Source organism: Poromitra crassiceps, assembly GCF_964638095.1.
Source record: "Poromitra crassiceps genome assembly, chromosome: 8".
Lineage (NCBI taxonomy): Eukaryota > Metazoa > Chordata > Actinopteri > Beryciformes > Melamphaidae > Poromitra > Poromitra crassiceps.
The window spans coordinates 46,535,941-46,560,762 of NC_139629.1; the positions used below are offsets into that span (position 1 = coordinate 46,535,941).

Here is a 24,822-nt window from a genome sequence, read left to right on the forward strand (position 1 = left end):
TCTTATCAGCCGTATGAAATATTAATTTGTCATTTGAAAGGAAGAAGGGTCCAAAATTGCTGTATTTCTCTCTGGTAATATTTTGATATTGGGTCATGTAGGGACCATGCAGCGCATTTTGTCAGGTTTCAGATTGGTTTGAGCATGCGCGGTCAGCAAATGTTCGGACTTGAGTGCGCAACGACTCCATTCCACACAGTCTTATATCAAGGCTTGCCCGAGCCTCTCATCCCGAACAGCTGTCTTCTGTAACGTTACCTGCTTTACAAACAACTTGACCATGAGCGGAGATCATGGACCTAAAGACTCTCAGGTAGCCTACCTTTGATCAGTTATTCGTGGTTTTATGTCACAGGTCTTTTATTCGCTGACAATTAGTGGGGATGGCTGGCGACTATTATGTTGATTATGGAATAACGGACAAGTAAATAAGTTAGTCTATTTGTTATTCCAGTGACAGCTTTAATATGTGTGCACTCTTTGTGGTATCTTGCAGCGACATATGTCTGGAATGTATTTGCATGCCAATTGAAACTTGATCAAATAACCAAGCTACCGGCATTTAGGAAATGTAAATATTAAATGCCTTTGTTTTCACGATTTTCAGGTCAATTCTGGATCTAAAGCAAGCGGTAGGTGCTCCGATGAGGAATTTTATTCATATTCTATTTGCTTTCCACTCGGAATCGTGACCTGTACACTGTTAGTTTTTAAAGGACAGAAATGGCGTCCCAGAGACTAAGTCCCTTCTCCACCACTCTCTTGCGGCTATTGTTCAAAAAGAGGGTCTCAAATGTACACTTGCGCCCCTCGGTATTCTATTCTGAAGAGGAATTCTGAAAGTGCCCGGCATCGTGTTTATTATGCATGCTTTAGATTTGTGATCCACACGTGCATTTATACCAAATTCTGGAGCCGAAAGTGGCAGAATAGGGGTTGAGGACTTAGTCTCTGCGCCATTTTCTTTTTCTCTATCTACCAGCCAGTGCTCCGATCAGTGAGGGAACTGTCTGCCGTGATATGGAGGCGAAAGCTGGGGCGCTTATATCGCCTCACCCAGCCCATGTCGCTGCCCCTCCAGCCACTGTAAAGCGGTTATAATCTTATTCCTGGAGGCATTTTTCTGCGTTGCCTGTTGGAAATCGTGAAATGTTAGTTCTAAACAAAGTGATGGAGGAGAAAGTTGCACTACATTATTAAAACCATATGCCAGTCCAGTGGTGCTGTCATTTTTTTTTCTCACAAATCATAGACCCACATAGCATTGTCCTAAATGTGTCCATGACTCTTGCAAAGTTGAGAGCACTTTTGCCTGGAAAAATAATTTCCTGCATAGTCTGATGGAGAGAAAAAAACAACACATTGGGGTTTTGATTGATAACTGGATGTGTGTTATTGTTTCCTATGACAATAGCAGATCCTTAAACTGCCATGACAACGGGGCGCCACAAGGTGATGACCAAGCCTAGTCAGGTCTTCCCACTGCCAGACAGGATTTCACTTTCAGACAGTTAGCATGACACTGGAAAATCAAAGTTAACTGTTGAGCAGTTGATTGGATTAGGCTGGACTGATGACTACTTTACTCCTGTTACTACTTTTTTCCCTTTTTTGTCATTCAAGAAGTCATGCAGGTCACTAAATTTATAGAAATCCTACTATTATAAATGTTAAAGGAACACTATACAAATGCATTGCATATTCAAATAGGTTACTATAGCACATGTGTCAAACTCAAGGCCCGGGGGCCAGATCCGGCCCAGCACCTCATTTTATGTGGCCCGCAAGAGCTAGCAAAGAATACAATTTACGCAATACAATTCTTCACAATATGGCTTAAAATAGCTATTGTTAAATAGCTTTTTAAATGGAATTTTTAAATTGTTAAATGGAATAATAGTTGTAGGCTACTAGCTGTCTGTTTGCCATTGTTTCCCCTATAATTCTGCTTTCAGAGCTAGTCATTAAGTATTAAGTTATTACAAAAAAACAATAACCGAATCAGAGGCAATTATGAAATATTATAACACGTAGGCTAGATACATTTATATCGTGTTACATTTACAACCGGCCCTTTGAGTGCAACCATAAGGCTGATGTGGCCCGGGGTGAAATTGAGTTTGACACCCCTGCTATAGAGGCTACAGCAAGACTGGAGGTCTCTATAGAAATGATGGGAAAATAGGAATATTACAGTGAATTATATAGCAGTGCATATTATATACATATATATACACACACACACACACACATATATATGTACGTATGTATGTATATATATGTATGTGTGTATATATATATATAATATATGCAAAATACGATAGGGTCATCGCAACTGGCCCACCTTTACAGGTACTCTGCCCTGCACCATCTGTGAGCCAGTGGCATCGCTCTTTCCTCTCCTTCCTCCTCCTTTCAGGCACCAGCACACACACACACATATATATGTACGTATGTATGTATATATATGTATTTATGTATGTGTGTATATATATATATAATATATATATACCGGTGTGTATATATATGTGTGTGTATGTATTTGTATATAATATATATATATATATATATATATATATATATATATATATATATATATATATATATATATATATGACACCTGCGTTAACCCTTGGTCATACAGGTGTCGTGAAGGTTGAGCCCCAAGGGGTCTCAACCCCTAGTGGGTCAAATGTGTGTGTTGGGTGTGAGGGCATTGAGGCATCTGATATGTTTGCTTGTGATAATAGAAGATAAGCCATGTTAGTTTCTTCAGAGCAAGCTTACATCTCTGCCCACTGCCTCCCCTGCTCTGGCCTCACCATCGTCACAACCCTCCCCTTCCCTGCCGTTGGCTTACCATGCATTCAATACAGGGAACTTTTGTTCCGTTTTTTGTTAAGACTAGCTTATTGTGCATATCGTGGTGCATCAGAAGAATCAATTCTCATTCTATCTCAGATTGATACACTCAAGGGACACCCAAATTTAGTTGTGTTTATTCAAGTTCCATATAGGTATTTTTCTCCTTTTTGAGTGATAGTAAATGAGTGAATCTCTCCTTTTTTTTTAAATCTCAGACACTCACAAGCATAAAGACAAGCACAAAGACAAGGAACACAGACACAAAGAGCACAAGAAAGATAAGGAGCGCGAGAAACCCAAGCACAGCAACAGGTATGATGCCATCGCCCTCATTTCTTTGTCTTCCTCCTCACTCGCTTTTGGTTCACTACTAGACAATAGGGGTGGGAATCACCAGATGCCCACGATACGATACTAAAACGATACTTGAGTCACGATACGATAGTATTGCGATATCGCCGATATTTCGATATATTGAATATTGCGATATTTCGATATATTGCGATTTCTTACTTTTTCAACTGCAAATGATGTCCCCAAAGGAAAACTTTGTCAACATCTGGTTTAAAGAACAATTTTCCAGTCTGTACATCTGACTTCAACCATTTTATTGCAGCAACATTGTCAAGTAGACAGACCAACAACTTTCATAAAGTCATGTCATAGTTGCATGCACCTGACAAACTGAACTGTTTGTTACAGTCTACTTACAGTCCACCTTAACTGGATGTGTGTGTGGACTACTGTACTTAGGTAGTTTTTGAACAATGCAACTTCACTTCACTTGCACAAAACATCTTGTGCAGTCCATTCAGTAACTGGGGAATTTGTAAATTACTGTTATGACAAAACTGTTACTGTTAAAACAAAATGAAAATATGCTACCGTTTGTTTACTGCTGGCCTTAGAACTATAAAGTTTATAGCAGCCTGGTGGCATGGCCTGGCATGGCATGGCCTGCAAAAAAAAAAAAAAAAAAAAACCTTGACCTACCCCACCAGTGAAGAACTCTGGGATGCATCGCTGCCTTTCAAAGAATAATTTACCTGCTCAAAACGTTGAACAATTAGATGAACAAAAACAACCCAAAGCAAAGACATCAGCATTTCCCTGCAGGTTTAATGAGTACAAGTAGCTAGCGCTACAACTTAATCGCTGGAGTTGGGGAAATAGTTATGGCAAAGTGGAAATTGGAACTGCCTGCTTAATCTGAGTCCTAAATTGAATGGCTGCTCAACTTCATCATCGCAACTATGGGGCACTAAAAGAGCTTAAATGGATGACCATTTCTTGACAAATTAAGTAATTAATGTTTTATGTGTGGGGGGGGGGGGGGGAACTGGGGGCAATAGCGTGATCCTCCCACGCGCTACGTCCTGCCGGTGAAATTCCTCGCTGTCGGGTGAACAGAAGCAGCCGTCGACTGCACATGTATCAGAGGAAGCATGTGCTAGTCTACAACTCTCCCCATTGTTGACTGCTTTGCCCCATTGTTGACTGCTTTGTGGCTGGTATCCATTTCCTTTGTTGTCCCCGTCTGGACCGAGTCTGACCTCTAGGCACTTGACCTTTGACCCCCCTCCGCTGTGGTTTCTGTGTTCCAGCGAACATAAGGAACACTCTGAGAAGAAACACCGAGACAAAGAGAAGGAGAGGCTGAAGCACAGCCACAGCGACGGCGGCTCAGACAAGCACAGGGAAAAACACAAGGACAAGGACAAGGACAAAGACAAGGACAGAGAGAAGAGGAGAGAGGACAAGGTTTGTCTCTCCCAGTCCCGATCTGTGTTCAAAGACTCAAACAATTTCCAACTTTTGGTAAATGTCTAGGCTGTGCGGAGGGATAGCCTACCTTCGGACCTTCCGATTGAACATTCTTCAAAGGTGTGGTAGGACATGCAGCATATTTTAATCATCAAACGCCATAGAGAGCCGTGCTAATATATTCTCTGTTTCTTTCAGATCAAATCGTCCCATGTAGAGAAGCCTAAAAAGGAGAAAGAAAATGGATATGTAAGGTATGAATTCAGGTTAAAGAACATGACTGCATGGTCTATTGAGCGATTGTCATGAAATATAAGTAACTGTTAATGTCTTCCATGTCTGATGCAGAGAGACGAGCCCTCCTGCCATTAAAAGCGAGCCTGAAGAAGACAACGGCTTCTACCCCGCTCCCAAACACCACAAGACCACCAAGAGAGAATGGAATGACGAGGAGGAGTGCGTATTCTTCAAATCAGTCCAAATTCTTCTCTTTTTGTTCCATTTCCATTACTTTTGAGTTGGGGGGGGGGGGGGGGGGGGGGGGGGGGTCATCGGTAGCCTAGTAAACCATACTGATCATCTGAACTCACATTCTGCCAGCGATTTCCAGAAATGACAACGTACACGGTCCAATCAGAGACCTGTAGTCGTAGTTGACAACGTAACCGGCCAATCAGGGACGCTGCTGACAAAACAGTATGGCGGCTCCCAAAGCAAGCAGCGGCAATGTTAATATTAGTAGTGTAAACACAACCATAAGTGCAGTTATTGCTGAAATAGACCCAATAACAACAATTAACCAAGAACAAGAGTGAGTATGCACCAGCGGAGTTTCTCGTCATAAAAGATGTTTTAGATTTGGACCGGATTTGGCGACACTGATTGGCTGAAGGCGTCCTCTGTACTCCCGCCCACTGAAATGGCTGATTGGCTGAAGGCGTCCTCTGTTCTCCCGCCCACTGAAATGGCTGTGGACGACCGGCCGGAGTCCAGACCGATAGCTAGAATGAAAGATGTGAGATCACGTTATCAAGAGGGCGTCTTCCGAGCTTCATGTCGTCAAAGCCATGTTTTCAGATTCGAGCAGATCATTGATGCATTCACATTTCTTTCCAGATTTGAATACAAGCCCAAAAAAGTCAAGACGGAAAATGACAAAAAAGCCAAGAAGAGGAAACAGGAGTATGAAGACGACGACGAGGATGAGGTGCAATACGTTTTCTCTATTCACTTCATGCATACATCCTCACATTCTCTTGTCTGGCATTTCTGGTCTGTTCTCCAGATTGAGCTGTTTTTCCTCTCCACATTCCACATGTTTTTAGGACATCAAGCCCAAAAAGAAAACAAAAGACAAAAAAGGAACAGAGGGGAAAAAAGGCAAAAAGGAAGAAGAGGAGAAGTGGAAATGGTGAGATAATTGCGCGGGAGGAGTTACACCCCCGCGGTTGTTAGCTGATATAAGCTATTGAGAAACGGATAGCAGCATTTCTTTGCCTTAGCTCTCATGGGTTCTTCTCTTTTGTGTGGTTTAGGTGGGAGGAGGAGAGATACACTGATGGCTCTAAGTGGCGCTTCCTGGAGCATAAGGGTCCTGTGTTCGCCCCTCCCTATGAGCGCCTGCCTGACAAGGTCAAGCTTTACTACGACGGTGAGTCCGCCCGTGTAAAAGATCTTTCAGAAGGTTATCATGCTATTTTAGGGGGATAATAAATAACGGATTTGTCGGTCATTCCTTTATTTTTTTATTATATATTTTTATTTGATTTTTTAGGTAAGTCTATGAAACTGAGCGCTCCTGCTGAGGAGGTAGCCACATTTTTTGCCAAGATGTTGGATCACGAGTACACCACTAAGGACATCTTCAGGAAGAACTTCTTCAAGGACTGGAGGAAGGTGAGGAGGACCGCAATGAACTTACACTGCTAAGAATTGATTGTTCCATTGCAACATCAGCACACAGCAAATGCGCCATTTTGTCCTGAAGGACACTACCGTAATGACGCCGGTAAAACCTTCCGCCTGTTATTCCCGGTCATGGAGTGTCTCTCTGTCATGGTTCTGTGCTGTTTCCCATTGGCGCAAGGAGGCGTTCGTTTTCAGGCCAAAATGGCGGCAGTGCTGTTGTCAAACAAGTGCAGACCTTTTAGACCACAGACCCCAAACATCACCCATACCCCCCACCCCCCAAGCAATTAATCCTACCCACCCCTCGAATCCTGACTCTCTACCATCTTCCTATCCCGAGCTACGGCCATTTTCAAGCTAAACTCACTAAACGTCCATGACTGGGTGACTGGGTGAGTGACTGACTGACTGACTGACTGACTGTCGCAACTTTTCCGTCTCATGACCCCGGTGGGACCGCTGGTCCGGCGCCGCGGTAAAACAGCACAAAAGCTTCATCACTTGGCTTCTACACTCTTTGAGGACAGGACACTGCATGGTGTGACAGGTGTGTCAGGTGTGACGTCACAGCTACAGTATTTAAGATGGACAATACTCTCTGATCCCACCCAGGAAATGACACCAGAGGAGAAGTCAAAGATCACTGACCTGAACAAGTGCAACTTCAGTCATATGAACGAGTACTTTAAGGCCCAATCAGAAGCCAGGAAACAGATGTCAAAAGAGGAGAAACTGGTACGGTAATATTATCCACGCTGTTATATATAACCCAACGGACTGGTCTTCATGTTGCATTTTGAGTGTGAATCTTTTTGTTTTCCAGCGAAACAAAGAGGAGAACGAGCGGATCCTGCAGGAGTACGGCTTCTGCATGATGGACAAGCACAAGGAGAGGATCGGCAACTTCCGCATCGAGCCGCCCGGCCTCTTCCGAGGGCGAGGGGACCACCCCAAGATGGGCATGCTGAAACGCCGCATCAGACCCCAAGACATCATCATCAACTGTAGCAAGTGGGTCCACGTCATCATCATCATCACCCTCACTGCAGCCAATAGAGACACTGCATGAAATAGGCCACACCCATCACGGGGGGGGGAAAAGCGCTCCATTCACTCCCATACACCAGCGTCATTTTCCTTGAATTAAACATAGCTAAAAGCTGTTGTGTGGTGGGGCTGCGCAGACAACAAATGTAAAAAAAATTGCAGATTAAAGTTTTTTTGTACTCCCGAGCAAAACAAGGAAGCCGTTGAAGAATAATGTGGATCTAGCTGTCAGGGAAGTAAGTTGGAGTGTTCACACTTCCGTATATATATGATCTTTGTGTTCAACACACGACCATGCACGCGAAATAGGAGAGCGCCAGGATTGGGGGGGGGGGGGGGGGAGTTTTTGTTTTCCGCCGTTTTGGGCGTGGTTTCTGAATGGTGATGCGCTCCGCAGTGTCTCTATTTACAGGCACAACAACACAAAACCTGTCAAAAACATCAGATGTCAATGCTATGTGTAGTTCTGTGTCCTTACCACAAGGAGGCCCTGTCCTGTTGTAACCATTGCACAACCATTGAGATGTAGGTCAGCTCATGTGAGAGTGCCCAGTGAGTGGATGAAACGCTCTGTGTTGAAGGATAGGATGAAAACAGAATGACAGTACATGCATGTTTATTGGAGGAGCTACACTACCAGTCACAAGTTTGCACATGCATTTTTTTTATTAATATTTTTCACATTTTAGGATAATAGTAAATACATCAAAAGTAACACACCTCAAGCATTTAAGCACACGTCTTTAGATTAAAATGCCTTTAAGGGAATGAAAAACAGCACATTAAATCAGGTGTGTCTGGTAGTGTATATGTTTGTGTGTGTGTGTGTGTGTGTGTGTGTGTGCGCGTGCGTGCGTGCGTGCGTGCGTGCATGCGCTCCACCCCTACCCCTTTCCCACACCCCACCTCGCTGTTCTGTTTCTCAGCCCCTCTCCCCCTCCCTCTCTCCTTGCTGTGTTTTTGTCCCACCTCTGGTCCCCCTTATCTCCCCCTGTCATCTTCTGGATGTCATGTTGTGATTGCTGCATTTATTTATATAGTAGCCTGGAATAATAATAATATTTTTTTAATCACTGAGTATTTTTGGAAGGCTAATGTGTAGCATTCATTTGCTGCCTGTTACATAGACCCTAGTAGAAGAATGTATATTATGCTGTTTGTGGCATGTATGGTATGGCGGTATGGTCGACCTATCCTTTACACACACACACGCACACGCACACACACGCAGGCACACACACGCACACACACACACACACACGCACACGCACACACGCACACACACACGCAGGCACTGTGTCAAAGGTAGTCTTCCTGTCAGGGTACACTGTGTGTGGAAACAATAACACAACGCAGAGAGGACACGCTGGCCTCCACATACTACTTATCAATGGGTTTTGTTTTACTGGGGCATTTCTCTGTCCTCCATTGTGTAATAGCTCACAGTGTTTCCTGTACAATGTTGAATATTTGGGCGGCCCAACAAGTAGCCGCCGCTGCCCCAAGACATTTTTTGTTTTAGTTTCATTTCAAGTGCTGCGATCAAAAGCACTGAACTTCAACTGCCTCTGTACTCATCTGAACAGATGAGGCAAAGTTGGAAATGTAGTCTAGACTTATAGTTAGACCTAGCCTGGCTCCAGACCTTCGAAAGTCCGGGTTGTGGAGTTGGCTGTAAGATGAAAATGAGTTTACGTGTTGACAATTCAATCTGAATATCAGGCTAAAGTTAGACCCCCCTCTCTCCCAAATGGGAAGTACTGACTCGAGTCTGACTGAGTGCACCTCCTTTTCTGTAGGGACTCCAAGCACCCCAAAGCTCCCGCGGGCACGCGGTGGAAGGAGGTCCGCCATGACAACAAAGTGACCTGGCTGGTGTCCTGGACGGAGAACATCCAGGGCTCCATCAAGTACATCATGCTGAACCCGAGCTCCAGGATCAAGGTGCCTGTGACCTCTGGCCTTTAGCCTCCAGCCTCACTTCCCAGTCCTGTCTTGATCCTAATCTTAATCCTAACCTTTGTCTCAGATCAACAATTATGCATTCACCCCTTGAACACATTATAATCTGTCTCTCGACCAAACGATATTACTCTGCCAAATCAACATTTCTGCGTGTGTGTGTGTGTGTGTGTGTGTGTGTGTGCGTGTGTGCGTGCGTGTGTGTGTGTGTGTGTGTGTGTGTGTGTGTGTGTGTGTGTGTGTGTGTGTGTGTGCGTGCGTGCGTGCGTGCGTGTGTGTGTGTAGGGGGAGAAGGACTGGCAGAAGTATGAGACCGCCCGGCGGTTGAAGAAGTGTGTGGACCGCCTGCGCTCTCAGTACCGAGATGACTGGAAGTCCAAAGAGATGAGGATCAGACAGAGAGCCGTGGCGCTCTACTTCATAGACAAGGTGAGGAGAACCACCGTGATCATTAGTAGCCTATTACTGCCTAGTAGGGGTGTCACGATACACTCATTTCACGATACGATACGATACACCATATTGGGTTCACGATAACGATACGATATTTTAACAATATATTTTTGCGATCGATTTGTAAGTTGAGGGGGCATCCTCCACGCTAATATGAGTCATTTCACCATTTTCGATCCTCCGTGTCTGTAACGTCCCTCGTCTGTTCAAACAAAGCAATGAAAAGGAGAGCGAGCATGCAATCAGATGCAGATCAGTGCCACCATGTTCAGCTTCTTTTATGAGATTTCATCTCAACGATACATATTGTCACGTTTTGATATCGCGATATATTGTGACATCCCTAATATTGAAGGATCAGATTCAAGAACATTCTGACGGTGTTACAGTTGTACATAAGGAGTGATTTCGCTCGTATTATAGAGTGTGAGATGTATCATCAGAATATGGTTTCCCTCAATGCATTGTCCTTTTGCTCTCCAGTTAATGAATGACTCCTATCTTACTGTGGACCCCCTATGATCATGTCAAGGACCCCTCAGGGTTCCCACACCCCACTTTGAGAACTACTGGTATAGATAGAAACAGAGTTGAAGAAATAGCCATAGCTGCTTTATGATGATGATGATGATGATGATGATGATGATGATGATGATGATGATGAAGATGTGTGTGGCGTCGTCTGCAGCTGGCGCTGAGGGCGGGCAACGAGAAGGAGGAGGGCGAGACGGCGGACACGGTGGGCTGCTGCTCGCTGAGGGTGGAGCACATCAAACTCTACCCCAAGATGGACGACCAGGAGTACGTGGTGGAGTTTGACTTCCTGGGAAAGGACTCCATCCGCTACTACAACAAGATCCCCGTGGAGAAGAGGGTGAGAGAGAAGACAAGGAGAGAGGGAGAGAAAGACTGACGGTTAGATTGACAGGGTTCCCACGGGTCCTTGAGGGGGGAAAAAGTCAAGGCATTGAAACGTTGAAATTTTGTGCAAGAATATGAATTGAAGTTATTTATTTCGATTTTTTTTTTTACTTATCATCATCATATCATAATAGGCTACGCTGGTCTATATGTGTTTCTCTCGCCGTCTGTGCGTCCTTGTTTCACGCAAGTGATTCAAGTCGAATGATACAAGTTAAACAGCGGCAAGCAAGCAGTAACGTCAATTAACCTTGGTCTGTGTCTCAAACTATGCCATGTCCACTCCCTGAATTTGAGGGAATTTGGCCTGGGAAGTCCTTGAATTTGATGTTAAAGAAGTTGTGGGAACCCTGGATTGATTATGGTGTCTGAATTCCTGGTTTTATGAGGGTAGTGTTCGGTGAGAATTTGATTAATGAGTTATAAGATGTTGCTATGCAGAAGTGTGTGTGTGTGTGTGTGTGTGTGTGTGTGTGTGTGTGTGTGTGTGTGTGTGTGTGTGTGTGTGTGTGTGTGTGTGTGTGTGTGTGTGTGTGTGCATGTGCATGTGTGTGCATGTGTGTGTTTGTGTGTGTGTGCGTGCATGTTAGAGGGAGGATGTTTGCACAGACAGGTGATCCAGGCCTTAAAGGTCTTCCGTTAGCTCTGCCTCGGGGTGGTCTGTTTCCTGCTATTACTGGCTCTCTCTCTCTCTCTCTCACACACACACACACTAACACTCACACATATACACACAGGACATCTTGCATTTTCCATCACACACTCTTCAACACATAGGCATTGATTATTTTGCCACACTTGCTCTCTCTGCATCCCCACATACACACTGTACACAAAACACACACACACACACACACACACACACACACACACACACACACACACACACACACACACACACACTAGCCTGTAAGAAAACCACCTGTGCTTGTCATCCTGCACAGGAACAAGTTAGCACCCCCATCTGGTGGAAATCCGGTGGTGCATCTATGAGCGCCATCAGACCAGCAAGTACATTAGACTCAGGTGTTAAATGTACAGCAGATGCTGAATGACTCTTTGCTGTTTTCACATCAGGTTTTCAAGAACCTTCAGTTGTTCCTGGAGAACAAGCAGCCTGAAGACGACCTTTTCGACAGACTCAACGTAAGAAACGCATAATAGCTAATAGGTTGAGGCGATGTCTCATCGTAGACGCTGGGTTAGCTGGCTCAGCCTGCCTGGGGGCATGGTCAGGGTGGGGTAAATCCCCCGTTCTATCCATTCAGCAAAGTTAGAATTTAGCTGATAGTCCAGCCCAGGCAGATACGATCAGGGATTTAACCACCGCACTAAACGCACATCTGAGCAGACGTCTTGTGTTCTGCTCTAGAATCCCCAAACCTGTAGTGTAGAGCCGCAGCACCTTCCTTTGATGAGTCAGCCTATTGATATATGGGCGCTTTTACCCCACTCGCGCGCCAGCCGTATAACATTTTGTGGGCGTTCCCAGACATGCCGACTGTCTCTATAATAGTCTCGGCTCTCCCCAGATCAGCAGAGGGTGGAGCAGCGACCGGGGCAGCCAATAGGGCAGCGTAGGTATAAATTGGCCAAGTATAATTGGGGAGAAAAGAAAAGCATCATAATAATAACGGGGCGTCCGGGGTTGTGCAGCGGTAGATTCCCTGCCTACCAACGCGAGGGGTCGCAGGTTCGAGCCCCCGTGTGTTAGAGGTCCCCTCTTCACCTCCTGCTCTCTTTCTCCGTCTCTCCTGCAGACTTCTATTCTGAATAAGCATCTGCAGGAGCTGATGGACGGCCTGACAGCCAAGGTCTTCCGTACCTACAACGCCTCCATCACCCTGCAGCAGCAGCTCAAGGTTCTTACCTGCCGTGAGTGTCAGCAGCCACAGACACGCGTACGCGGCAGCAGCTCTCCACAATGACAGCCTTCAGTCTCAAAGCACAAGCCAAAAACCATCATGTAGCCATCTAGTCCGTCTCGAAGCACGGGGTTACCTACCCAGGTCTCGAGTGTCTGGGAGAGTCTGGAAAAAGAAGTTGCTCATTTATTTCCAAGTCTTCCAAAAAGCTTGGAAAATCTTGTTCTTTGGGTCCTGATAGACAATTACAAAAAGTATAGTTGTAAACCCACTGTTATTTCATTTCACATAATGTTACACTTCACATTTGACATACATGCAATGTTGTTGCAAGTAAATAATCGTCGGCAAGCTTCAGCAGTGATTGGCCTTGTTAACTCATTGAATGCCATGGACGTCCTTCGACGTCCAATTAAATAGTGACGTAGAATGCCACGGACGTCCTTCGACGTCCAATGCGTTTTTTGACGGTGGGACGTCGATCAAAGCCTTCCGCAGCTCCTGTACAACTATAGTAGCTATTGGAGGTGTATAACCTATTTTACGGACTCATTAGGTGGCGACAGTGCTTGCTCGGTGCAGTCCAGATTAGAGACAGGTCCGAGAAACAGCCTAAAAGCCGTGGATCAAAGACAACCCGATGCATGCTCCCAGAGCCATTTGCTCTGTCGCGGGAGCTGACATTGGCTCCGAACAGGAGTCAAACCGCGCTCACAACTGAGCCCCTCTGTCCCTGTCTGTCTGTCTGTCTGTCTGTATAGTTTCTCCAACCGATTAGCAGCCAGGAAAGCAGCCCCTGACGCCAAACCATTCAGCAATCCGGGTTGGCTCTTCCCTGCTGTGGCGCTGAGAGCCGACAGCAGCAGCACACAAACGCAGCACTCCGAAAATATAATGGTTGCGTGAGGCTGTGTGCAGTGTGGGGAGGAGTTTACGGGGGGAGGGGGGGAGGGGGGTGGTGCACGCAGGGCATCACACAACAACTACGTCACTACATCAGAAAATATTATCTTCAGACTCAGTGAATGTGCTTGAAATGCTGCATTTCACAAAAGGCGGATTATCTCAGCTAATAATTTGAAAAGCCTGAAAACGCTGAAAACAACCTATCTTCTCCGGCTCATAACTAAAGAACGGAAAATGGTATCAATAAACTTTTTTTTGCTGATGATACAATAGAGCCAGCTCGTTCTTGTGCGTGTTCGGTGTTTACATAGTAATATCACACAATATTCTGTGGGCCTCGAGAAATCACTGAAAACGCTCTGAAAACTCTGGCACTGGGAGCATCCGTTCTCCAAAAGTGGCTGGCACTGAATGAGTTAACAGGCATATAGACCCTTTTCACGGCGGCCATTTTGTGTCGAAAAGGCAGGGGATACACAGGTGCAAGCAAAACACTAATGAGGGTTTCCAACTTCCACGATTGGAAGTTGGAAACCCCCATTAGTGCTACCACCTTTTTCCAGTGCTACCTAGGCGGAATTGAATTGGAAAATGGCGTGAACGGAGTGAAATGTTTTTCGACACACATCATTAGTCAGTCGAGTACTTATATACTTTTTCAAACTGAGTTTCTTCTTCTTCTTCTTCCTCTTCTCCTAAATGGTTCTTGTCCTCGTTGGGGTTTCTCTGTGGGTCTCCAGCGGACGACGGCGTCCCGGCTAAGATCCTGTCCTACAACCGAGCCAACCGGGCGGTGGCCATCCTCTGTAACCACCAGAGAGCTCCGCCCAAAACCTTTGAGAAGTCCATGCAAAACCTTCAGACCAAGGTACACCTTCCTCTTTTTATTGACTGTACTTAACTGTGCCGTAGTACCTCCACAAACGGATGTCATTGTGCGGCCCCTAACTGTGTTTCCAGTCAGGAAACGAATCGTCTCGGGCCCCTTTTGGATCCCCCCCCCCTTCATCGTGCAACATTCCCCCTCTCACCTCTCCACCGTCACACAGAGAGGTTCACTCAGTGTGTGACTGGTGGGTTGCACATCGATAGAGGTTCATTCAGTGTGTGACTGATTGCAGATTGACGAGAAAGAGAAGCAACTGTCTACAGCCAGGAAGCAACTGAGGAGTGCCAAAGCTGATCACAAGGTTTCTCGCGATGACAAGAGCAAAAAGTAAGAACGGCAGAGCGCTGCTAACCAACCACCACTAGAGACCGCCTGTCACAGTTTACCCATACCTGAACTTCTCCCCTCATCTGTCTGTCTGTCTCCCTCTCTCTATACATCTCCCTGTGTCTCTCTCTCTCTCTCTCTCTGTGTGTCAGGACAGTGGAGGTGAAGCGTAAGGCCGTCCAGAGGATAGAGGAGCAGCTGATGAAGCAGCAGATGCAGGCCACAGACAGGGAGGAGAACAAGCAGATTGCTCTGGGCACCTCCAAGCTCAACTACCTGGACCCACGCATCTCTGTCGCATGGTATTTTTGTCTATTTGATCTCCCTTTGTGCATTGGCGTGACGCCACACAGGTGTCGCTAAAAAGTGAAACCTTAAACAAGTAAACCACCTACTGTTTAATAGGCTGTTCTTTCTGTGTGTGTTGTGTGTGTGGGGGGGGGGGGGGGGGGGGGGGAGGAGCACCGATCTACCTTGGTGACAGAAAGGCAGGAAATGCTCTTGCATTGTGGGAAAAAGGAACCGCACAAGCAAAACAGCAAAACGGCTGCAGGAGGAAAAATCCGAGGAAGAAAAGTGTGTGAGCGCGAGAGGAACAATAGGGTTTGTTTCTGCAGGCCAGGGAGGGAGCGTCCCCACACTGCCCTCCTTCCTCCATGTGGGAAGGCGATGAGGAGAGAGATGTCTGCAGCTGAATGGGAGGGGGGCCAGGCCCCGCCCCGTGCTCCGCCCTCCCTCACCCGTGCCCCACAGCTATTTACGGAGAGCCTCCTCCTCCAGCACAATGGATACAGGAATGCTCTGTGTTTTGCCTGCTCGCAAGGCGTCAGGGATGGGGTCCCCCCCTTTGTAGGGTGGTGCATGGGAACTCTTTGCTGCACACTGTAGTTGTTTGTGTGTGTGCGTGTGCGTGTGCGTGTGTGCGTGTGCGTGTGTGTGTAACAGAGTTGAATTGGGTTGACCAATAACAGAGCCGTCTGTCATTCTGTCACACACAACATATTTGAAAACTGGAAAGAGATTCTGTCCAGGAGGAGCATAATAGTCCTTGCTAGCATACTGTAAATGACACCTGCAACACACAGCGGCTAATGAACATTTGGAGTGGGAGGCCTTATGTTATTATTGCACATAATATTATGATATGTGTTATACTGTATGTATTTCAACACATAAGGAAGATAGACCTAACGGTTAAAATCCGCTGGCATCCCGGGAACAACACTTACGATTGCTCGAACAGAAGGGAAGCTAGTTAGCTACCAGCTGGCTACCTAGGCTAGATTCATATATATAATGTTACCTTAAAACCTTTATCCCTCTGGATTTTTGAGATGCTTTAGTTTCGAATGCGTTTTTCAGTGCGGCTACCAGTCAGTCACTACCAGACCAGTCAAATGTTTCGACACACCTCACTGAATATTATATTTTTGATTCTCTTAATGCATTCTGATCTAAAGGCTTATGCTTAAATGGGTTTCTTAGACTGCCTATGGTTGAATTTCTTTCCAAATCCTTTTGCTTTTCCATCAAGGCAAAAGGATGGGTACAGTTCTAATTTGTTTAACACAATTTTTAGGGTAATATAATTCCAATTGTGTCATTACACTGTTTTATGTTTTTACTGCTATCTTAAAATGTGGAAAATAGTAAAGAAAAAATAAAATAGAAAAATAAATACGGAGGAACGTGGTGTGTTAAAGGTTTTTACTGGCAGTGCAGGTTTGAGAGCGGAAAGTGACGCATTTTGAGAGGAAGTGCTCGGTGTGCGAGTGACACCCGTAACATGACTTTAAACATTCGCACAAGTTCAGTGTATACGAGATGTCTCTGAAGATAATGGATTGTGAGAGGAAGAGAGAGAGGTTTTTTTTTGGTAGAGAGACTGAAAGTCACTGATGCATCTTCTCTCTCTCTCTCTCTCTCTCTTCTCCAGGTGCAAGAAGTATGACATTCAAGTCGAGAAGATCTACAACAAGACCCAGCGGGAGAAGTTCGCCTGGGCGATCGACATGGCCGACGATGACTACGAGTTTTAAAATGCTACTGTTGCCATTTTTTTCCCTTTTCTACCCATGCCTTTGATTGTAGATGGTTTGTAGTTTATGTCAATGATTCCACTGTGTGGTTACTGCAGCGGTGTGAGGGAGGAGAGAAAGACTTTGTTTGGGGCCGTGCATAACAAAATTCCCTGAGGGGCAATAAAGGTTTCATTCATTCATTCATTCATTCATTCATTCATTCATTCATTCATTCATAGCTCTCATTAATAATTGTGCTGTATATAATATAGATTGATTGCGTGACATACAGTAGGAAATTAATTCCTAGCAATTGACCAAGCTGCCAAAGGGCATTCCACTACAAAAATTACAATAGTATGTATGTAGCTGCAGCTATCTGCCCATGAAATCAAACTACTATGAACACGTTAGTATTATTTTCTGTCTGTGATGACTGTACTGAAATTTTTAAGCCATCAGATTTATTGAAAATTCTATATTCTAATAGAATAATGAATGAATAAATCGTGCGATTTTCCACTCGTTATCAATACGTTTAAAATGGACGAGAGTGTTTGCGTGAGAGACTGTGAGAAACAACACGAGTGAGATCATGATAATAATAATAATGATTATTTTCGATTTGTGGGGAAACGGTGTGAAAGATATAGGTCAAATAGAGCGATGATAAGGTGAAGAATAGAAACCCTAGCACTATGCTTATATGATTATTAGCACACGGAATGTTGTCTTTTTTCCATTTAATTTGATTTTGCTGTTTATTTCAGGGATGTACATATTTATTGTCATTTTTCAGTACCTTATTATTCAGTGTTTTATAAAATGTGTGCTGTATGCATTGTCAGCAAAAGGCTCTCTTTGTGTTTATATGCAACGTCTGTGTGTGTGCATGTGTGTGTGTGTGTGTGTGTGTGTGTGTGCGCGCGCGCTTGTGTGTGTGTGTGTCAGTTTTAACATTTTTCAAAGAAGAAGAAATAACATTCCTCATGGTTACTTGAAATGGCTATTATTATTATTATTATTATTATTACAGCTTATGTGTTGGTGTAAGAGCGACAAAAGACTGTTCTTCCAAAAAAGAAAAAGTAATGCGAGAGGGATGTGGGTTTTGCCAAAAAGATCACAGAAATCCATCAAATTTCGTGTGTGGCTTTTTTGTACCGCTGTGTGACTATACGCAAAAAGTGTCCTCTTTGAATTGATTTTGAATTGTGAATTGATAGTCTTAACCTTTTGTCATTAATAATAGTATCTGTTGCCATATGATCATTTAACACACAACTCCTGTTTGGTTGAATGCTTATTGTTTTGGGCTTTGTAGTTTTTAGAATAAAACATCAACCTTGTGCTTTTGGCCTGCACTTCTCTTTCAGGGTGAAGGGTCATCTTATTTAATGAGTAATGAATTTATGAGGTACATGAACTCACTGTGAACCGTGAGAATAGCAAGATAAGCATTCAAGTTCGGAAGCGTGTGTGTGTATTGTGTATTGTGTGTGTGTGTTTGTGAGAGAGAAAGTGAGAAAGCTCTTAAGTATACAGATAAGGAGAAACATAATCCTGTCTGATAATTAACCGGGGGGTGCAATCTAATTCTCATGATCTGATTGGCTTTAGTGGAGTGAGGATAAACCCAAACTGGTACGTTGCTGAGATGGTGGAGAAGACAACACTATTTTCTGGGTGACTTTTATGTGTTTTAGTACTGCATTGAAGATGTGAACGGGGCAGTAGGCTCAATAGGACAGAATATAGGCCTATGTGGTAAGAGGGGGGGGGGGGGAACGAGGGCACTTGTGGTGTGGTGCAGACAGACAGGTGTGTCATCATGTGTGGTGATGGATATCTTGTGGTGCAGCAGCTACTTGACAGTTTGTCATACTTTGCAGTTCTTGGTTGGGGCTGAGTTTGGAGAGGGAAAGGACATAATGTACGATGATACACTGTCTAGTAGGCTATAGGCAAGTCAACGTTTATTTATTTCATATAGCACATTTAAAACAACACAAGTTGACCAAAGTGCTTGCATTAACCTACAATTACTATATTTTAAATATATGTCAGACTATATTATTTGGGCAATGTGGCTTTTCTTTTCTTTTTTTTGCCTATATGAGGATGAAACTATTTACTACCATTGATGGTATTCTACTTATTATAATTCTAATAATACTAATAATAATTATTATTATTATTAGGTTACCAATTTTAGGCTACTTATTAAAAAAATGTCTTGTCATGTCTGACATTACTTGCCTAATTTCTTGGGCACAGTAGCAGCATAAACCTCCGAGGCAGCTGAATTTGGGCAAGATCATGAGATCACAATCACACGTTATGTGAACACAAACCATCTGGCAGCATCAGGTTAGTAGCTGGCACTACAGTAGCTTCACCATCCCAGGGATCTTCTACAGCAGAGGTTTTCAAAGGGGGAGGCGGGCCTCCCCAGGGAGTCTCAAAGCCGTTTCAGTGAATGGAAGTGACAAAATCACGAATAGCCTAAAATGTGTGTGATTTGGATTTGGTTAAAGATATAGTTTAGAGATTCAGTAGTTTGGAGAAATTTGACTGTTTTTCTCACTTTCCCAGAGTCAGAAACAAATAAATGCCTTCAGACAGAACTATCTATTTGGTTGTAGTCTGAAGTAGGCCTATGTCAAACATCAGGCTATCTTGGCTCAATTGTTGAGTGTCTATGGGATCAAATAACATAATCATGATCCCATAGGCATCCAGGAATTGAGCGAGGGGGGCTCCTTTTTCCTAGCTTTGTCTGGGGGGGGAGGCCCACAGTCTCAGACTTTGAAAACCCCTGTAATGATCAGGGTCACCAAACAATGAATGGCCCATGATCCCGTCATCCTTTCGCTTGATCAATTCAATGAAGCCTAAACTTTTTCTCCTTTCCATTTCCCATCCAAACCATGTGAGAGGAGAGGACCAGGGGCGTGGTTTTGTGTTGAAAAATGGTGGGGCTGCGCTGCGGGGACATGAGGGCTCGGCGGGGGCGGGGGCGGGGAGGGGGCGTGGAGGGGGGCAAAGCCGCGTTCAACATATCAAGGTCAAACAACACCGTGGGAGTTTGAGTTGTCACCAGGTGCTAAACATAATCGGAAAAGAACGTACATTGATAAGAGGTGACAGTCAATGTACGTTCTTTGCCTAGAACTATGAGTCAACACTGTGCGGTAACTTGTGAGGTGTCCACTCAGGTGTAAGGTCACCAGTGACGTGACATACTGTACATTTTCAATAGTTTACCGCTTGCTTGTGATATTTAACACGTGTGCATAGTGTCACTGTGACAGGAAACTCACACCTCTGCCGGTGCAGCGGAAGCAGAAGACAATCGACATGTTTCATTTATTTCATCAGATGTGGGACTAGAACACTCAAGAAGAAAGTAGAGAGCGCACATCCGCTCTGTAGGTCAGGTGCAGGACAAACCAACGATGAACTAAATAAAATAAAGTCTGCACACTGTGTGGATACTATGCTCAGTTTAGCGGTATAGCCTACAGTATGATGTCAGAGTCGATTATTATGGCATGGAAAAAATGGCATAATGGAACATCAAAAAGGGCACAGTAGCTACTCCTACAGAGTCTGCAAAATGGAAAATAAAATGCACATTGACCACTCATTGTACACTCATCCATGCATCACATCCACATCTGCAATACCATGTCAATTGAAGAATGCCAATATCACATCTAGCCTGTAGAAAGCACCAGTGCATGTCAGTCAGCCCAGTGATAACAATCCAATCATTGCCCTAAAATATCACCAAGTAGAAACAACTGAATCTTACTCTTTGGGAAATGTTTCTTCTATATTTACATTGTATTGTATTGTAACAACACAGGCGAGGCCGTTCGCGAACCCGGAGTCTCCAACTTACAAGCCCAACACGTTAACCATCAAGCTAAGGTCCACGTGCTTGCTTTTATCCTTACAGACCCAGGATCGCTACACTACCTCCACCTGTGGGAAGCGCAGCCCCTGCGCTTCAGCGTACTCCCTGCCTCACCAGCTTGGTGCAGCAACTGGCGGACGATTTCGGCTCCCTCACGCATCCCATTCGGGGCTGCCTTCCGATGACCGCGCGGCCATCCTATCCCACTTCTGACACCAATGTAACAACACAGGCGAGGCCGTTCGCGAACCCGGAGTCTCCAACTTACAAGCCCAACACGTTAACCATCAAGCTAAAGGGACAATCCCTTTAGCTAAGGTCCACGTGCTTGCTTTTATCCTTACAGACCCAGGATCGCTACAGTATGTTTTGGTTATTGCGCAAATAATCCTGTCAAAGGGTTCTCATTCATTAGTTAACATTTCTTGATGCAAGCTATTTTCTTTTCTTTTCTTTCTTTTTTATTATTATTATTATTATTATTATTATTATTATTATTATTATTATTATTATTATTATTATTATTATTATTATTATTATTATTTACAAATTATGTGATGGGGACAACTTTGGCCATTTCAAAAAGTGGTGGGGACATGTCCCCCAGGCAGCGTTGTTAATGTAAATGACACCTATGGGTAAAGTAATTACAGAGGTATGTGTACCCTCAACACTGCTGATCAACTGGAGAAAGCCAATTATCCAGGGTGGTTACATCGAGGATACAGCTAATTGTGATTTTAAAGCAGGCATTTTTGCTGTGTCTTTAAGAGGCCGATCTAAACCAGCGCTTTGTTGTTTGTGCATGAGGCTCGCAGAGGGAGCTGCGTCATGCTAGCCAGAGCGATACTGGAAGTAGGCATGTTTTGCCTTCAAAATAAGAGCATTTAAGTGATTCATTTTTAGAAGAGTTGTGCAATTATTGAGTATTGGGGTGGACAGCGCTTTAAAAGAGGTCTGACTTTGACCATTTTAAATATAAGATGAGGTTAATTTAAGTTTTGGATCTGTAATGGGACAGGCAGCCATTTGGTCTGAGTCAATAGGTCTGATGATGGTTCTATAACAGCGAAGGAGCAGGTCACCTTATGGTGCCAACACCCTTCCCTGATGCACATGATGTTCTCATATTCCAAGATCCCCATATGCCCAAAACACTAACAAATTCAAGAGTGGTAGGTAGGCTATTACACCAGGATTATGTAGGCTACATACAACCTTACTTTGCGAGGCAGCTGGATTTGCACGATGGATCACGGTGAAACAAACCATCTGGCAGCATCAGGTTAGTTTAAACCTTCCATAGCCTCCACAGACCTAAAACATGATCGGACCTTTATATATTTTTTTGTTTTCGTAGTAGTCTAGCTTTCCATTTCCTTCATCCTCCAAAGAGATGAAGAAGATTCCTTCTCGGGATACTACCAGTTCAAGACTTGTACAGCAGCTCATTATTATGTATTTTGATATTCATACATCGATGTTTCTGTTATTATTTCCACAATATATAGGCCTATTGTTTATTTTCACAAGTGTCCTCAAAACACTGTAGTCCTATGCAACCGTAGACTGTATAACAATATGGACATAGCCACTGTGACATCACCCATTGGTTTGTGGACTCCTGTTTTGAAGCCTCGAGTTTGGCATTTTCTGACCGTCGCCATCTTTCTTTCTTTTTTGCACAGCACCACCTGCTATTGTTCTGTGATCAGAGAGCTGCGCAATCACTGGACAGGCGACCTGTCAATCACGCCCAAAACTAGCATAGTCTGCTGTTTTATCATCTATTTTACACTAAATGGGACCATCATTTACAAAATGAACATCGTGCTGTATTGGAGAAGAACAGAAACTAGCGACTGAGAACATAAACGCATTAGGAAAGTGTGAGCTAATAAATCAAGTGTGAGAATTAAGGCAATTTTCCCATACTTCGATAGACTGACTTCTTTTTGCAGCGATAGGCTAAACGCATGAATTATATGAAAATTCACCCCCAGGACAGCACGATAACTCAGTGGTTAGCCCCTGTTGCCTCAGTCACAGCAAGAAGGTCCTGGGTCCTTTCTGTGTGGAGTTTGTATGTTCTCCCTGTGTTCGTGTGGGTTTCCTCCAGTTGCTCCGGTTTTCTCCCACCACCAAAAGAATAGTCAGTGCCCCTGACCAAGGCACTGGCAAAAAAACCGGAGTTGGTTGGTCCCCAGGTGCTGCACTGTGGCTGCCTACTGCTCCTAGTTCTAGGAAGGTTGTATGGGGTCAAATGCAGATGATGAATTTCCCCATGGGCATAAATAAATTATGACTTAATACAGTTGTCGGGAACAGGGAACGTTGTATTTTTTTTTCTGCTGTAAATTAGGCATTGGGGGTTGACTCGCTTTTGGAGCCAGTCTCATGTGGCCAATCGAGGAACTGCACTTTTTGGCGCTTCCTGGTTGGCTCCACTTTCCAGCTCCTCAGGTGGTTGTTACAGCTTGTATGCAACTCAATGTATGCAACTCGTTCATCGATGTACAGCTGTGAAGCTGTAACTTTGATGTTTTTCTTTTCTTATCTATTTTATACTTGTATTTATTGTACTAATGTATGGTATTGTATTTTTTGTACGTTTCTATGGACCACAAGTCTAAAATAAAGACATCAATTAATCAATCAATGTAGATTTTTATTCTGAAGATTCCAATCGGATGTTCAGTTATGTACTTTGGCTAGCTTGCCAGTGATGCTGGGATGGGGGGAAGGGCCTGCTGGTTTGAGACCAGACAAACTTGCGTAGTCTTCACGGCTCTCTCTCTCCCCCTCGCTCTGTGTGTCTCTCTATGGGCGACTGGAGGGGAGAAGAGGAAACGGGGATCATTCTGGTCGGGACCGGAGCGCATTGCCAGGGCCCAGCCATGATTTAATCAGGGCAAACAGCGAGGGAAGGGAAGGAGACGACGGGTGGAGAGGAGAGAGGACCAGTCGGGCCGCGCTGGAGATGTGCGGTCGGCCGAGATTGCGGCGGTTCCAGCAGCCCTGCGACGTGTTGTTTTCCAGTTGATTTTTCCTCCACACGGTAAGCCGAAAGCGGGGGTCACGTTAACACTCGAGAAAGAAAAAGGGTATAAAAAAACAACAACCCGCTGCTAACGTCACCTGGGCTTTGTCAAGGGTGAAAACCAGCCATGATACTTAACTCGGCCCAGCAGCGCAATGCTTGATATAGCAGCCCTGTTTCCACGCTGGGAAAATAGCTTTGAGACGTTTCTTGTTACAATGTAACCAGTGGATCCCAGTCTGCTACCATTCCCATAATGTGCTGTCTCGTTCATCCAGGCAAAAGGAAACTTTGTAGCTTGTCCACCGGCATGGATTGCACCAGATTACAGGCCTGTTGCTAGTTAGACGAGGGTTTAAAATCAGACAAATCCTGGATTATAGCTAAATCTGGTGGATTTTTTTTTAATTAATGCTGGAGAGAAAAGTTGTCTGGTGTGATTAGCTTTATCGACATGTCACTCCTTTGCGAGAGTGGCTCTCTCTTTTGACGCTGCAGCTGTCATTTCTGTGAGCACATCAAAGAAAAATCACTACATCAATATTCCTGTTGGCATTTTATAGTTGGAATGATAGGCTACACACTGACTGGTGATTTTAGAGTGACCAACGTTGCGGTAGTAGGCTATATGCATAGCCTAATAATCCTGTTTATGTTAGTATTTGTAGTCCTTTTAAAATGTATTACAGCATTGCTGTAGTTCTACTACCGTACTACTAAACCACAGCAAATATAGTGTAGCATGTATTTGTACGCAAGGATTTTTGGCAAATGTAAATTTATAAATGGACAGACATCCAGGCCTTTAGGTAATAACCATACAACAACAGACTTTATTTCACAATTTACATACACGTATATGTTTAGTTATATGTTTCAGAATGTACAAAACATGTCTAAAAAGTGTATATACATGAAAATTCTGGACACTG

The 24,822-nt window shown here is 44.3% G+C and overlaps 2 protein-coding genes across 2 annotated transcripts in view; both read left to right on the forward strand.

The window, feature by feature from the left end:
* The first annotated feature begins 231 nt into the window (after nt 1–231).
* Nucleotides 232–18,239, forward strand: top1b (DNA topoisomerase Ib). Its single transcript, XM_083642136.1, has 21 exons — nt 232–313; nt 608–632; nt 3,081–3,177; nt 4,470–4,626; nt 4,828–4,883; nt 4,978–5,085; nt 5,746–5,836; nt 5,955–6,040; nt 6,165–6,280; nt 6,404–6,525; nt 7,150–7,272; nt 7,361–7,548; nt 9,384–9,528; nt 9,832–9,975; nt 10,688–10,873; nt 11,998–12,066; nt 12,681–12,795; nt 14,432–14,559; nt 14,813–14,907; nt 15,060–15,209; nt 16,844–18,239. The coding sequence occupies exons 1-21, from the start codon at nt 281–283 to the stop codon at nt 16,944–16,946; spliced, it is 2,337 nt and encodes a 778-aa protein (XP_083498262.1). The 5' UTR covers nt 232–280; the 3' UTR covers nt 16,947–18,239.
* Nucleotides 18,240–23,648: 5,409 nt separating this feature from the next.
* plcg1 (phospholipase C, gamma 1) overlaps nt 23,649–24,822 on the forward strand; it is a 34,968-nt gene continuing 33,794 nt past the window's right edge. The window contains exon 1 of the mRNA XM_083642117.1: nt 23,649–23,908. The gene's annotated coding sequence lies outside the window, so the exon portion shown is untranslated. The remainder of the gene's footprint in view (nt 23,909–24,822) is intronic.